The sequence below is a fragment of the Sapajus apella genome, unplaced genomic scaffold, assembly GCF_009761245.1.
Source record: "Sapajus apella isolate SASKATOON/1434 unplaced genomic scaffold, GSC_monkey_1.0 scaffold26, whole genome shotgun sequence".
Taxonomy (NCBI): Eukaryota; Metazoa; Chordata; class Mammalia; order Primates; family Cebidae; genus Sapajus; species Sapajus apella.
The window spans coordinates 3810373-3826149 of NW_022436966.1; the positions used below are offsets into that span (position 1 = coordinate 3810373).

Sequence of the window (15777 nt, forward strand, 5' to 3'; positions counted from 1 at the left end):
TGGCGTGAGCCACTGCCCCCAGCCTAAAGACACCATTTTATAATTAAAATTATTTTTCCACATTCATACAAAGTGAACTTTTTAATTAAATCCAAGTACATCTTCAGAATGCTTCTAGAGTTGAAAGGCACAGTGCAAATAGAAATTAGTACAATCAATAAAATTTAAAAAAATTAAAAAGTATTTTTTAGCACAAAAAGCTTTCTTTACATCAAACTTAATTCAGAGCATTACATCATTTCCAGAATACCTACTTTGAAGCTTTCTTTTCCCCCCATCCACTTGCAAGCTGGCTTAAGACATTAACTGTAATAATATAGAATACAGAATGTTTGGCATTTATGTTTGGTACCCAGATGTATGTGATTTGTATAACCATACTTTAGAATTTAGTTTGTTCAGATAAATTGGTTTTGGTATACTTTTTTTTTTTTTTTGAGACAGAGTCTCACTCTGTCACCCAGGCTGGAGTGCAGTGGCGTGATCTTGGCTCACTGCAGCCTCTGCCTCCCAGGTTCAAGTGATTCTCCTGCCTCAGCCTCCCAGGTAGCTGAGATTACAGGCGTGTGCCACCATGCCCAGCTAATTTTTATATTTTTAGTAGAGATGGGATTTCACCATGTTGGCCAGGATGGTCTCGATCTCCTGACCTCGCGATCCATCTGCCTCGGCTTCCCAAAGTGCTGGGATTATAGGCGTGAACCACTGCGCCTGGCCAGTTATGGTATATTTTGACTAGAGAAAGTGATTTCAATAAGATGTGATGAAGGAAGTCTCCCATGAAAAAACAGAGTAAAGATCAACTAATGCTACGGGTAAAACCTAAAAAAAGCAGATTTGTAGATGCTTTCAAGTCTTTGACTATGAAATACAGAAAACTGGATGGGCATTCTTACTAACTGGATGCTCACAATTTCAGATGAAGAATTACTAGCCACTCTAAAAACTGGATTATGGAAAAAGGTGATTTTAGAACAGTCTTCCATTTAAAAAATTTTTCACTGAAAAGAAAATACGGAATAATTTAATATATTTAATGTCTGTGAAACACAAAGTAGAAAGTAATCTTTTAAAAACATGGAATACATTTTTATTTCTAATTTTAAATCTCCATTTATGTCTTATAAATTGAGCTTTGAAATGCAAGTACAGCTTTAAAGCATCACAATGACTAATTATAGGTGAATAATAATACAGAGTTTATATCCTAGGAGGCAGCTGTAGGCGTTTTAATTGGAAATAAGCATTCTGAGATAATGATAATAGCAGTGTAGAAAAATGAAGTTAAAAAAATTCAGAGTGTTGAGGATCCTCCTATCCTTCTGGGATTTTTATTTTAATCATCTCCTCCACAGAGAACAAGCAGTACTTTCCTGTAGTCTCCGGATGTGTCACCCTATTGAATAGGGAAGCAAAGTTAGTCAGATAAATATATTTAAAAATGAAACACACAGTTCAAAGTCATCTAAGTCAACTTTTTCAAGCTTGGCTGGATTTTTCTTAGCTTTAAATTTTTCTGGTTATTTTTTATTACAAAGGTAATACTTGTTCAGTGTAGAAAATAAAGACAAAAAAGTACATAAAAATCAACCATTATTCCATTATCTACAGACTATTATTCTTATCATTTTGATGTGTGACTGTCCTTCTAGTCTTTTTGCTATGTATATAGATATCCAATGTGATAGAACAGTAGTATTCTGTGTTCTGGTTTTTCACTTCACAATATAGCCTATTTCTCTATTTTGTCAAATATTATTCTACATTATTTAATGGTTATAGAATATTCCGTAATTTATTGATCACATCCTTCCTTTCCCTGTTGGATATTTATGTTGCTTCCATTTTTCACTATTATAAATGCTGCTTCAATAAGCATACTGTAGTTAAATTTTTGTGTTTTTTTCTTAATGATTTATTCTGGATAAATTTTTATAAAATGGGAATTGCTGGATTAAATGCAGTTTCTTTGACTTTTTTTTTTTTTTTTTTTGAGACAGTCTTGCTCTGTGGCCCAGGCTGGAGTGCAGTGGTGCAGTCTTGGCTCACTGTAACCTCTGCCTCCTGGGTTCAAGTGATTCTCCTGCCTTAGCCGCCTGTGTAGCTGGCACTACAGGTGCATACCACCATGCCTGGCTAGTTTTTATATTTTTAATAGAGATGGGGTTTCACCATGTTGGCCAGGCTGGTCTCTAAGTCCTGACCTCAAGTGATCCACCCGCCTCAGCTTCCCAAAGTGCTGGGATTACAGGTGTGAGCCACCGCACCTGGCCTGTTTTCTTAAACCTTTTGATATGGGTTATAAAAAAGTCTTCCAAAAAGGTTCTATAATTTCTACATAGAAATTTTTGTGGTCTAATAATTGATTAATTTTTTTAATTTTGAATTTTATTTTTAGAGAGAGGGTTTTGCTTTGTCACCCAGGCTGGAGTATAGTGGTGCAGTCATAACTCACTGTAGCCTCAAACTCCTGGGCTCAAGCCATCCTTCCACCTCAGCTTTCCAAAATGCTGGGATTATAGGTGCGGGCCACTACACCTGGCCTAGATTAATTTTTATTAGTAATTTGTGGGCTCTAGAAAAGATGGAATCTCTGTATACAGAGTTCAAAGTTTAATAAATAACGTTTGAAGTCAATCTTAATATATCCTTGTTGGTACTTTGCCTCATTGATCTGCCAAAGCATAGGATGTATTAAAGCCTCTCACTAGCATAGTATTTCCATTATATGTTTTCTTCTAGAGTCTCAAGTTTCTTATTTACACATTTGAATGCAATATGATTTGGTATTTAAAGTTTCACATTAGTTTAATCTTTGCTGTGAATTGTTGCCTTTGTCAGTATAAAGTGATCTACTTTCTCCTCTTTAATACTTTTTCTCCTTAAATTTTTCTTTTTACTAATAGCATAATCTCCGCTTTCTTTATTGTATGTGTGAAATACTATTTCCCTGGTGTTTTTCTTTAAGCTTTTTACATGTTACTGTATTTTAGTTGTTTCTTGTAAAGAGCATGAAGTTGGATTTTATATTTTTATCTAACTAGAGAGTTTTTTAAAATAACTTTTATTTTTTCTTTTGTCATTTTTCCCTATTATTTACATATTTTATGCTTCTATTCTGCTTCTTTTATTTTTGACAACTATTATTGAATGAGCAATGTATTCGTTATTTTTAATCTTTTCTAGTGTGTGTTTATACACACATATATTTACATATTTATATGTACAGAAATATATACACTAGATTATAGTGTTTTCTTCCCAAGCCAATCAATATATTTGTACCCAATCATTTTAGTGTTGGTATACTATTATATTGTATGGATTTTCCATAATTGATTTAAGTTATTCCCTATTGATTAATAGGAATAGTAATATATAATAAATTATATACTATAAATATTATTGATATAAATATAAATAACATGAAACTGTAAATAATATAAATAATGCTATGATGGAAGTATTATAATACTTAGTCTATTCTTTTCACATTTCATTAAACAATTTTATTAAAATTCCTTCAGAGATCTTTTTATTGTGGTAAAAAATATATATATATATAATTTGTCATTTTAACCATTTTCAAGTGGCACTAGTTACTTTTACAATGTAATGTAGCCATCATCCCTGTCTATTTCCCTTTTATCACACCCAAACAGAAAGGCTGCACCCACTAAACAATAACTCCCATTCTTTCCTCTCCCTCCAAATTCCTGGTAACCTCTAATCTCCTTTCTGCCCCTATGAATCTACCTATTCTATATATTTCATATAAGCAAAATCATACAATATTTGTCTTTTTGTGTCTGTTTTATTTCACTTAGTATATTGTCAAGGTTTATTCATATATCAGAAATGTCATTCTTTTTTTTTCATGACAGCCTACCATCAAACATTATTGCTTTTTTTTTTGGTTTTTTGAGATGAAGTCTCACTCTGTCACCAGACTGGAGTTCAGTGGCATGATCTCAGCTCACTGCAACCTCTACCTCTTGGGTTCAGGTGATTCCCCTGCCTCAGCCTCCCAAGTAGCTGGGACTACAGGCATGTACCACCACACCTGGCTAATTTTTTGTATTTTAGTAGAGACAGTGTTTCACCATGTTGGCCAGGCTGGTCTCAAACTCCTGACCTTGTGATCCACCTGCCTCGGCTTCCCAAAGTTCTGGAATTATAGGTGGGAGCCACTGTGCCTGGCCACATCATTGCTTTTTATGTATGTATATACATTTTGTTTATCCAGTCATCTGTTGATGGATATTTAGGTTGTTTTGACCTCAAGCCTACTGTTAATAATGTTTATGTTGATGTACAAACTAGCTGTTTGAGTTCCTGTTTTCATTTAAGTATATAACTGAGAGTGGAATTGCTGGGTCCTATGGTCATTCTATGTTAAATTTTTTTATTTTTCTTTTTTGGGAAGAGTCTTTACTCAGGCTGCAGTCTTGAAGTGGTACAATCATGGCTCACTGCAGCCTCGATCTCCCCAGCCTCAGTGATCCTCCCACCTCAGCCTTCTGAGTAGCTGGGACTACAGGTGTGCACCACCACACCCAGATAATTTTTGTATTTTTTGTAGAGACAGAGTCTCACAATGTTGCCTAGGCTGGTCTCAAACTCCTGGGCTCAAGTGATCCCCCCGTCTCGGCCTCCCAAAGTGCTGGGATTCCAGGCATAAGCCACCATTGTCTGGCCTATATTAAACTTTCTGAAGAAGTTTGATGCTTAAAGACTGTTTTTCATAATGGCTGCACCACTTTACATTCCTACCAACAGTGCAGAGGAGTTCCAGTTTCTCTGTATCCTCACCATTATTTGTCATTTTCTGGGATTTTTGTTTTACTTTGTTTTTTTCTTGGCTGCACTATATTTTCCCATAGCTTCACTTAGAGTCATCCTTAAATGTTAAACTAGTTATATAGTTCAGCTCTGCAAAATGAAGTTACCTCATAGCCTAGTAGGAAATAGAAACAAATTCCTGCACCCCTTGTAGGCATAGTAACAAAATCTGCAGCTTGGCCAGGCATGGTGGCTCACGCCTGTAATACCAGCACTCTGGGAGGCCAAGACAGGTGGATCATTTGAGGTCAGGAGTTCGAGGCCAGCCTGGCCAATCTGGTGAAACTCTGTTTCTACAAAAAATACAAAGCTCATGCCTGTAGTCCCAGCTACTCAGGAGGCTGAGGCAGGAGGATCACTTGAACCCAGGAGGTGGAGGTTGCAGTAAGTGGAGATCGCACCATTGTATCCCTGCCTGGGCAACAGAGTGAGACTCCATCTCAAAAAAAAAAAAAAAAATCTGCAGCTTAAATCACATAATTGTTACACCTCTCCAAGGTCTGAGTAAGGTTCAGAATATTTAATTCACAGATCAAATGCTGATTTGAATATTGCAGTGCAGGCAACCCCAGCTTCTAGGGAAATTTGTCTCACTTTCATGTCCATGAGACTCTTCTGGCCCCCCCCAGAAACAAAATCCCAGGAATGCCTGACTTCAAGGGAGGAGAGTCAGTTCTCACCACTACCATGCCCTCTTAGGACTCCTAGAAGTCTGGTGCCTGGCAAAGAATAGTAATTCAGTATAACTAAAATGCTTTCCCATATTCCCAGTACACCTCAGCTGGCCTTGCATAGGACTCTGGATTCAGTTGTTTATCTTCTATCATAATTAGGTAGACGAGGAAATCATGTGCTTAAAAGTATTCATTAAAATGTAATCTCTCTGTCTGGGGTCAACATAAAATAATTACTGTATTTAGAGGGCAAATATTTCCAGCTTCTGTCCTGCCAAAGGTTTAAATATCTGTGTGAAAGAAGAGGGACTGGAAATGTTGGGAATATAATCTTCCAAGGGAATGACATATGCCAAGAAAAGAGGACAACAAGTGCTAAATATTAAGGTCAGAGGGGTCCTTTTTTGGATCCTTTCCTCTGGACTTAGGCTGCTGTGACCTACCTTGATGAATGAGTACAGAGACTTTCCATAGAGTCTCTTGAAGTGTGCCCGGATATCCAGCATGTCAATTTCTGCCCGAGAAACCATCACTCTGATGAGGGTGTTATCATCAGTGCCCAAGCCCTAAAGAAGAAAACAAAATCCAAACATATACAAAAACCTGGCTGTTTTTCAGTGTCTTCTTCAGTCTATCAAAGCAAAACTAGAGATGACTGTGCTGATGATGTCCTTTGATCCACTAAGTGGCAGGCCTGAGGAATATCCTCACTCCTTATCATGGTATTTACGGCTCTCCACAACTTACTTTTCCAGCGCTCTCTGTTCTGACCAGAAGACACTGTTCTCTGCCTTTCTAGAGCCATAACCTATGCTGTCCAGACACATCCTGCCACCTGCCTCACCTGCAATGATACCTTCTCATGGAGTATTATCCTTCCCTCCCCAGGCTTATCACCCTTTCCCCTCACCGTGTGAAATCCTCTGATGTAAAACTTTTACATTTGGAAGGTCCTGCTCAAATATACCAACTTCTTTATATATTCTTTGCAGATTCTTCGCCTCAAAATACAAATATTGGGGGAAAAAAAGCCCTTTCCTCTGTGTTTCTACAATGTTTTGATTCTCAACTACTGTCTTACATTTTATCTTGTTATAATTGGTGGTTTGCACGTACTTGCCTAGGCTAGACATTCTTTGAGAGCAAGGACTACATTTTGTTTTGTTTTGTTTTGCTTTTTTTTTTGGAGACAGAGTCTCACTCTGTTGCCCAGGCTGGAGTAGAGTGGTACGATTTTGGCTTACTGCAATCTCTGCCTCCCAGGTTCCAGTGATTCTCCTGCCTCAGACTCCAGTGCAGCTGGGATTACAGGTGTGAATCACCATGCCTGGCTAAATTTTGTATTTTTGTAGAGATGGGGGTTTCGCCATGTTGGCCAGGCTGGTCTTGAACTCCTGACCTCAAGTAATCCACCCATCTTGGCCTCCCAAAGTGCTGGGATTACAGGCGTGAGCCACCACACCCAGCCAAAGACTACATTTTGACCTTTCCTGTCCCTCTTGTGATTCTCAGCATGGTGCCTGCAGAGTACGATGGTGGGTTAGGAATATGGGCTCTGGAGCTAGACTGCCAGGTGTTTGCATCCTTGCTCTATTAATTTCTCACTGAGAACCTTGGGCAAACTGCATATCCTTGCTATGCCTCAGTTTTCTCATCTGTAAATTGGGGGTTAATAGTACCAGCCTCATAGAGCTGTTGTGGGGATATAATTAATCTGTTAAGAACAGTGATCCACACATCCTAAGTACTCAGTAAATATCACCTAGTATTATTATTAGCAGGCACTCATTGAAGTATTTGATGAATTGAATTGAATCTTTCAGGGTGAAGTTTGGATAGGGGATATAAGTAAGCTTAAGAAGGTGGACACAAGATAACTCAAATTCATTTAGATGCTAAAAGTAAGGCCATTTACCTTCATTGATTTATAAAGCTTTTCAGCAAAATATGCAGATTTGTTCCTCATGCACTTTACTGTTAAAGAAAAAAAAGAAGAAATGAAAAGATTACAATAAGATCCATGAAAAAAGAAAAGTGACAGTTGCTTCCTCTGTTTCTACAAGGTATCAATATTTGCTTTGCCAGGGAGATTTTAGCCAAACAATGTTTCATGAACATAGGCTATGCTGTATGTATTTTCACAGATAGAAAGTACCCTCGATTAGCCAGTCGCGGTGGCTCACGCCTGTAATCCCAGCACTTTGGGCGGCTGAGGCGGGTGGATCACGAGGTCAAGAGATTGAGACCATCCTGGTCAACATGGTGAAACCCCGTCTCTACTAAAAATACAAAAAATTAGCTGGGCATGGTGGCGCATGCCTGTAATCCCAGCTACTCAGGAGGCTGAGGCAGAAGAATTGCCTGAACCCAGGAGGCGGAGGTTGCGGTGAGCGGAGATCGCGCCATTGCACTCTAGCCTGGGTAACAAGAGCGAAACTCTGTCTCAGAAAAAAAAAAAAAAAAAAAAAAAAAAGAAAGTACCCTCGATTTATCATCAAGTTTCTGGAGAAGTAATTGATAAAGTCTCTCAAAGCAAAGGGTGGTATTTAGTTTCAAAATAAGGATTACTGTCTCTGCCATATGAGACATTTACTAGTTCTAACCATTCACAGACTTGCAAGCTACAGCTTGTATATCCGTACAGTATTACCTTTCACATAGGACATATAAAAGCACAGAAGATATAAAATATATAAACCATGTGGCACAACAGCAATCAGGTTGTATGTAATATTTCTTGTTTAAAAATCTGGAATGCAGGCCGGGCGTGGTGGCTCACGCCTGTAATCCCAGCACTTTGGGAGGCCTACGTGGGTGGATCACAAGTTCAAGAGATCAAGACCATCCTGGCCAACATGGTGAAACCCCGTCTCTACTAAAATATACAAAAATTAGCTGGGCATGATGGCGCGTGCCTGTAGTCCCAGCTACTTGGGAGGCTGAGGCAGGAGAATTGCTTGAATCCAGGAGGTAGAGATTGCAGTGAGCCGAGATTGCGCCATTGCACTCGCAGCCTGGCGCCTGGTGACAGAGCAAGACTCTTGTCTCAAAAAAAACAAACAAAAAAAATCTGGAATGCACCATGAGTGAATCAAACAAGTTTTGTCTCTGAAAATAATTATATAACCCCATGTGGCAAACTGATAATGAGAATGAAATTCTACAGACTTTTTTTTTCTCTACTCCCTACCTGCTACCAGCTTACCTATAGCCAGCAGAGCGTCTTCAAAGCTACCAGATGTTTCAGATTTAATACTTTGTTCAATATCCTTTTGTGATATCCTTTTGTATTCATCAAACACTGCAAACAACAATAAAATGGTATTATCAGGAATAAAAAATAGAGGAAACTAAAATTTGTGGAGAGAATGAGCATTTTTAACTAGCCTACACTATTTATTCTTTGGCATATTTCAGGAGGAAACTAATTAGTAAAGTGGGCAAGCACCCCGGAGGGATGTGCAGAGTGGAACAGGTCCCAGACGAGGAGGAAGAAATGCCATGATGTGTGCAGGACATCAGTCAAGTCCTCTTCCTTCTCTGGGACCCTCGCACATAAAATGGAGACAGCCTCTGGAGACATTTGCTTTCCTTTCTCATTGTTTTCTTAATAAGCAGAATGTGTCTTTTTGTGATTTTGGCCTCGGCAATCACCTCCCCTTCATCTCCCTTTTGGCTCCTCAAAACTAGAGCAATTCAACCTCTTCAAAACTGAGTCACAGTTAATAACAGCTGGTTGCATCTTTTGAAATACTTAAACATAATTACATTTGTTGGCTTTTTTTGCCAAGTATTTTTTAATGTGGTATGTTCCCCTCTCTTGCTGTCTCCTTCTGGAACCTTCTTAGAACAGGTATCTATTTTATCTTCTCACCATCGCCGCCTTTGGGGTGCTGCTTCACTTCCATCAGTGTGATTTTCACAGGGCTGTCATTCAAGGGACACCATACCCAACAACATACAACCTCTGTCAAACACACGAGCAGTTCACCCAGTCAGGACCCATTAGACTCTCTCCTAGGAACTTTTTAATTGGGCAGCTCACAGGGATGGCCAAAAGCACTGCATCATCTTTACTCTCAGAAAAACCTGTTAAACTCGCCAGGTGTCATGCTTAGAGATTCTAATTCAGCCAGTCTCAAGCAGGGGGTCAAGAATTAGCATTTTTAGTAGAGAAGGAACTTCAGAAACTCTGCTTTAGAAATGAAATCCATGCCGGGCGCGGTGGCTCATGCCTGTAATCCCAGCACTTTGGGAGGCTGAGGCGGGCTGATCACCTGAAGTCAGGAGTTCGAGACCAGCCTGACCAACATGGAGAAACCCCATCTCCACTAAAAAATACAAAATAAGCAGGACATGGTGGTGGGTGTCTGTAATCCCAGCTACACTGGGGGCTGAGGCAGGAGGATTGCTTGAGCCCAGGAGGCAGAGGTTGTGGTGAGCTGAGATGGTGCCATTGTACTTGAGCCTTGGCAACAAGAGTAAAACTCCATCTCCAAAAAAAAGAAAGAAAAGAAATAAAATCCATGATTCCCTTCTACTGAGACCCCTAGAACTGCCTTGATTTCTGTTCTTCCTGAAGGTGTTCGGCTCTCTGTTCAAATTTGTGAGCTACCAATATTTTCCATTTTCCCTCTGTGTCATTCTATATTATTTCATCTCTTCTTACTTAAATTGAAGTTGGTGTGTATAGCTTGGAATCAAAGAACTTAATTGACACATTTTCTAAGCCTCAGTTTTCTCCACTGTAAAATAGGGAAAATAATTACTGCTCCATTGAGTGTTGCAAGAAACAATGCTTATACTATGCTTAACACTGAACCTAGAAAATAGAACATTATTAACAAAACCTTAGTGATTGTGAAACCTCACCATTATTGTTGGTTGGTAAGAAAATTATGAAGTTTTCCTTATCCAAACAGTACTTAAAATATTTTCTTCCAGTGGCTTACAGACAGATATTTTATAATTGCCCAGCTATTGACTTGTACCCAGAAGTGAAAATTACAAACGCCTTTATGCACTACATCTTCTGAGGACTTGCAGTTCTTGAAAACTACCACCAGGGGGAGATTTGCGTTATTTGTAACCAGGCAAGGGAAATGAAGTAAGGAAGCTGAGTCGGAAGTTTGTGTATCTGATAGTAACCTGGGATATTGATTAGCAGGAGTAATCACCTAATTTTTGTCACTGTGAAAAATCTGAAATAATTACAACTTCAGAATGTGTTTAACTTCTCAGTTCTTTATGTTTTCAATTTAGCAAACTCATTCTCAAATTTCCCACAAGCTTTGCAAATCAGTATGTGTGATTAAAAAGGTATGGTGGGTGGGTTTATAAAATTATAAAGTGATTAAAGACCTAAAGAGCTCATATAAAAGAAGAAATATCTTCTTAAACCGTTACTGCTGTTTAAAAGAATATAAATCTGACAACAAATATTCTAAAATTGTATAGTATCCTTCCCCCAAATAAGTTAAAAGCACATTACAAAGTTTAGATTTATCAAAAACAAATTAGAAACATTTCAAATTATGCAACATAACCCCTAAAGAAATCCCTTGTATTAACTTGACAGCTTGGATGTTACACAGGAATAAATATCAGCCAACATTGCTATTTTATTGCTACCTGATCTACTATAGATTATTTTCATATGTAACTAAATTAAAATGAACATACTGGGGCTACTTTAGAAAAAGGGCTGACTATGAAGGTCAGTTTCCTAGAAACAAGAATGCCAAACTTCTATGACTACTGCATTTTTATTAATTATTCATTAGTATTTCAGAAATTAGCTTTCATACACATCATTGGACTAATACATTTCCAGGGTGGGAATCTAAGACACTTGGGCACAATCAGTTCTCTGTATCAGCTGAGAAAGAAAAGGTTATCAATTACTTATGGGCAATGTAGTTTTTGCTCTCTTTCATATCCTTTCTTTGGGAAATGAAGTAAGTGCCTTACCATGCAACAGGTGATTTCGGTTCCGGGAACAGAGAACAGTTAGAAATTTCACCTCATCTGTCCCCCATTTCTTCTCTCCAGCCTCATACAGGTCCTGAAGCCAAACAAAGCGCAAGTCTAAAACTCCAAAAAGGATGTGCCAGGACACAGGTAAATATTTCCAGAACTTGAAAGAGCTGAGCTGGCTTAGTTTTATTTTGTTGGTGATGGGGGTTGAAATGGTGGTGGTGAGTGGAAATGTCTCAGGATCCTTCCTCAGGCATAAGGCTGTTGGACCCTATCATACCTCCCTGGGAGTCAAGGTAAACACTGGCATTTCTCTAGCTGGAGACTACATGGTTCTATCTTAAGAGCTAAAAGGAATGCCCTAGATTTGGGCTGTCCCCGACAGTTGCCCCTCACCACATATGGCTGTTTAAATTTTAATTAAAATTAAGTACAATTTAAAATTCAGCTCTTTAGTCTCACTAGCCTCATTTCAAGTACCCAGCGGCTACAGGTGGCCAGTCACTCATCCAGGACAGTGCAGATGTGGAATGTTCTCATCATTTCGGGAAGTTCTATTGGATAGCCCTGCTCTAGAATGATCTGTGATATTCCTGAGGCTACGGTCTCACAGTAGAACCAGGGACCCATTGCCAATTGCTTACATTCCAAACATGTAGGAATACAAGAAACTGATTCTGCTCAATTTAACTACATTATTGCTAAATCAGAATTACTGTTCATTTACAATAAGTAGCTGGCCTGTTGCATTTCTCAGAAAGATCTCAACTAACACATATTGCTGCTCACTGGGCTCACCTCCATATACTCCCCCATTTTTTCACTTCTTTCTCTGATTCTCTCACTGCTTCAGAGTCAATTCACATAATCGTAAAAATTTAAAGCTGAAAGTGTTCATCTAATTCAAAAAATTCATCTTATTTAGCACTTCTTAAACTTAAATCTCCATAGGCTGTGGCAATTTATTTTATGTCAACTTGACTGGGCCAAGGGTTATCCAGATTTTTGGTCAAACATTATTCTGGGTGCTTCTGTGAGAGTTTTTGGATGATCCAGTATGGAGGAAGGGCCCTCATACAATCAGTAGAAAGCTTTTCTTTTCAAGAACAAAAGGGCTGACCCTCCCAAAAGTATGAGGGAGTCCTCCTGCCCGACTGCCTTGAGCTAAAGCATCAGGTTTTTTTTCCTGCTTTTGGACTTGAACTGAAACATCAGCTCTTCATGGGTTTCCAGCCTGCTGGCCTTCAGATGGAAGCTGCTCTGGGTTCTCAGGCCTTTGGACTCAGACTGGAACAAAACCATGGTCCGTCCTGCATCTCTAGCTTGCTAACTCCCTCTGAAGATCCCCACCTCCATCCCCTCTCTCTCTGTTTCTCTCTCTCTCTCTCTCTTTCTCACACACACACACACACACACGCACACACACATTATCTCTCTCTCTCTATTGGTTCTGTTCCTCTGAAGAATCCTGACTAATACATTGCCTTTATTAATAAAGCATAGTAGTTGGCTGGGCACAGTGGCTCATGTCTGTAATCACAGCACTTTGGGAGTCCAAGACAGGTAGACTGCTTGAGCCCAGGAGTTTGTGACCAGCCTGGGCAATATGGCAAAACCCCACCTCTACCAAAAATTATTTAAAAGTTAGCCAGTCATGCTGGCATGTGCCTGTAGTCCCAGCTACTCAGGAGGATGAGGTGGGAGGATTGCTCGAGCCTGGGAGGTGAAGGTGGCAGTGGGCTGAGATCATGCAACTGCATACCAGCCTAGGACACAGAGCAAGACCCTGTCTCAAAAAAAAAAATTGGAATAAAATTCTGTATAGTGGAAGTGACACTGTGATTTCTGAGTCTGGAGTATAAACAATCATGCAACTGCCACTGTTTCTATTAAAATGCTTGCTTTCTGGGTGCTCCTTCTTGAAACCCAGCTGCCACACTCCAAGAAGCCCAAGCCACACGCATACCTCTATCCATTTTAATGAAAGCAACAGGTTCTTTTTTGCATAAAACAAAGTTATTCATACCTCACACACTGAATGGAACCAGTCCCTCACTATGGTTATGTACTGGTTAAGAATACTGGGTCTATGGCCAGGCGCTGTGGCTCATGCCTGTAATCTCAGCACTTTGGGAGGCCAAGGCAGGTGAAACATTTGAGGTCAGGAGTTCAAGACCAGCCTGGCCAACATGTTGAAATCCCATCTCTACTAAAAATACAAAAACCAGCTGGGTGGTGGTGGCATGCCCTGTAATCCCAGCTACTTGGAAGGCTGAGGTAGGAGAATTGCTTGAGCCTGGGAGGTGGAGGTTGCTGTGAGGCAAGATCGCGCCACTGCACTCCAGCCTGGGTGAAAGAGGGTGACCCTGTCTAAAAAAAAAAAAAAAAAAAAAAAAAAAGAATACTGGGTCTAGATGCCAATTAGTTCAAATCCTGGCTCTGCCATTTATTATCTGTCTGAACTTGAGTAAGGCACTTGCTCTGAGCCTCAGTTTTTCTGTTTGTAAAATGGGGATAGCAATACTTAACTTATGAAGTTATTGCAAAGATTCAATGACATACTTAATATAGAATTTAGAACAGTGGGCTGGGCACGATGGCTCACATCTGTAATCCCAGCACTTTGGGAGGCCGAGGCAGGTGGATCACCTGAGGTCTGGAGATCAAGACCAGTGTGGCCAACATGGTGAAATTCTGTCTCTACTAAAAATACAAAAAATTAGCCAGGCATGGTGGCGGGCACCTGTAATTTCTATTCGGGAGGCTAAGGCAGGAGAATCACTTGAACCCAGGAGGCAGAGGTTGCAGTAAGCTGAGGTTGCACCATTGCGCTCGAGCCTAGTCAACAAGAGCAAAACTCTGTCTCAAAAAAAAAAAAAAAAAAGAATTTATAACAGTGTTTGATACCTGGCAAGGAGCCACTTTTTATTAGCTATTATTGTTAGTGTTATCTGGTCACGGCTGATTAGACCATGGGTTGGTTCCAGGGCAACCATCAGTGGGTTGGGTACCAGAGAAGCAACTGCCTCTTGGGGTTTGCTATTAATTTTATCCAACAGGGTATACACTGTGCCAAGTTATTTTATATAGCTTTTCAAATATCCTCTTTGACGTAAAAATGCACAGTGAACAGTCTCTTTCACCTCCAAGGGATTCAGAAGACACACTCAGTGGTTCTCTGGGATTGCCACATAATGGTCCTAATGTTGAGAAACTTAGAACCCAGCAGTGTTTACATAATGATGTCCAGCCCTACGTACCTCTGCAAGAAACCTGTTATTAAAGGTCATCTGGGGAACTTTTTTTAAAGAACATATCCCAGCCTGGCTAATATACACTGTAATATAAGGTGTTGTCCATCCGTCAAGGCCTGTCTTATTGGCAAAAGAGGAGAAAACTGGAAGAAAGAAGCGACGGTTCTACCAACCTGGGCATCCTGTCTCACGAGAGCATCGTCCAGGTAATTTCCTTCATCCCTCCCACCCTGAGGATGAGAAAAACAAACAAAAAAGAATCTGAGAGTATACATAAAGATCTGGAGCACCATTAAGATAGCAGGTCTAGAGTAATGAGACAAAATGCCACGAAGAGTGGGACTTCAGACCCAGGGAGGGAGGACAGATGTCTTCTAAACGTGCTTGCATTATTACCATGGCTCCGATGTGTCCCTAGAGGGGTGAGTCTCAGTGTGGGCCCTAACATTCTGTGGGTGCCTCTGCCAACAGAAGAAGGAGGAAAATAAATGCTTCCCATGGACTGCTCCCTCCACTATCTCCTGGCCTTCCCCACCACCCCACTCTCCTGTGTCTTCCCAGCTGACTCATGCCTTCCTAACTGGCAAATCTGCATTGATCAACCTCTGCCAAAAAGGGGTCGGGTGTGCTTGTAGCTCCAGCTACTCAAGAGGCTGAGGTGGGAGGATGGCTTGAGGCCAGAAGTTTGAGGCAGTGAGCTAAGATGGCACCTGTAAAGAGCTGGCCTGAGAAACATAGCAAGACCCTGTATCTTTAAAAGAAAAAAAAAGGTGGGGAGGTTGGAAACAGAGGAGAGTCAAGAGAATATGGGACCTACGGTAGGACTTGAGGAGCCCCTAAAAATGTCCCCTTACCCCTCACCAACACCAGCTCACAAGAAGGCAGGGTGGAAGCCTCTGCAGAATGCTAACAAGTGACAAAAAGGCTACTTTTCTCTAGTTTGTAGGCGATTTTTATGATTATACTGTCTCAATGGTCTATGGTCTAGACATGGCTCATCAGAGTGGTAAATATGGGAGGAAAAGAAAGAG

General features: G+C 40.1%; 1 protein-coding gene across 2 annotated transcripts in view; it reads right to left on the reverse strand.

Annotated features, from left to right (window-relative positions):
* Positions 1 to 1064: 1064 nt before the first annotated feature.
* Positions 1065 to 15777, reverse strand: part of ANXA4 (annexin A4) — a 79765-nt gene continuing 65052 nt past the window's right edge. The window contains exons 8-13 of one of the 2 annotated variants that reach the window (XM_032291857.1): positions 14920 to 14976; positions 11487 to 11580; positions 8722 to 8817; positions 7432 to 7490; positions 5960 to 6082; positions 1065 to 1396 (exon numbers count right to left, since the gene is read on the reverse strand). In XM_032291857.1, coding sequence (XP_032147748.1) covers positions 1337 to 1396; positions 5960 to 6082; positions 7432 to 7490; positions 8722 to 8817; positions 11487 to 11580; positions 14920 to 14976 — 489 coding nt within the window. In that variant the 3' untranslated portion in view covers positions 1065 to 1336. The remainder of the gene's footprint in view (positions 1397 to 5959; positions 6083 to 7431; positions 7491 to 8721; positions 8818 to 11486; positions 11581 to 14919; positions 14977 to 15777) is intronic. The other variant, XM_032291858.1, reaches the window with a different exon arrangement.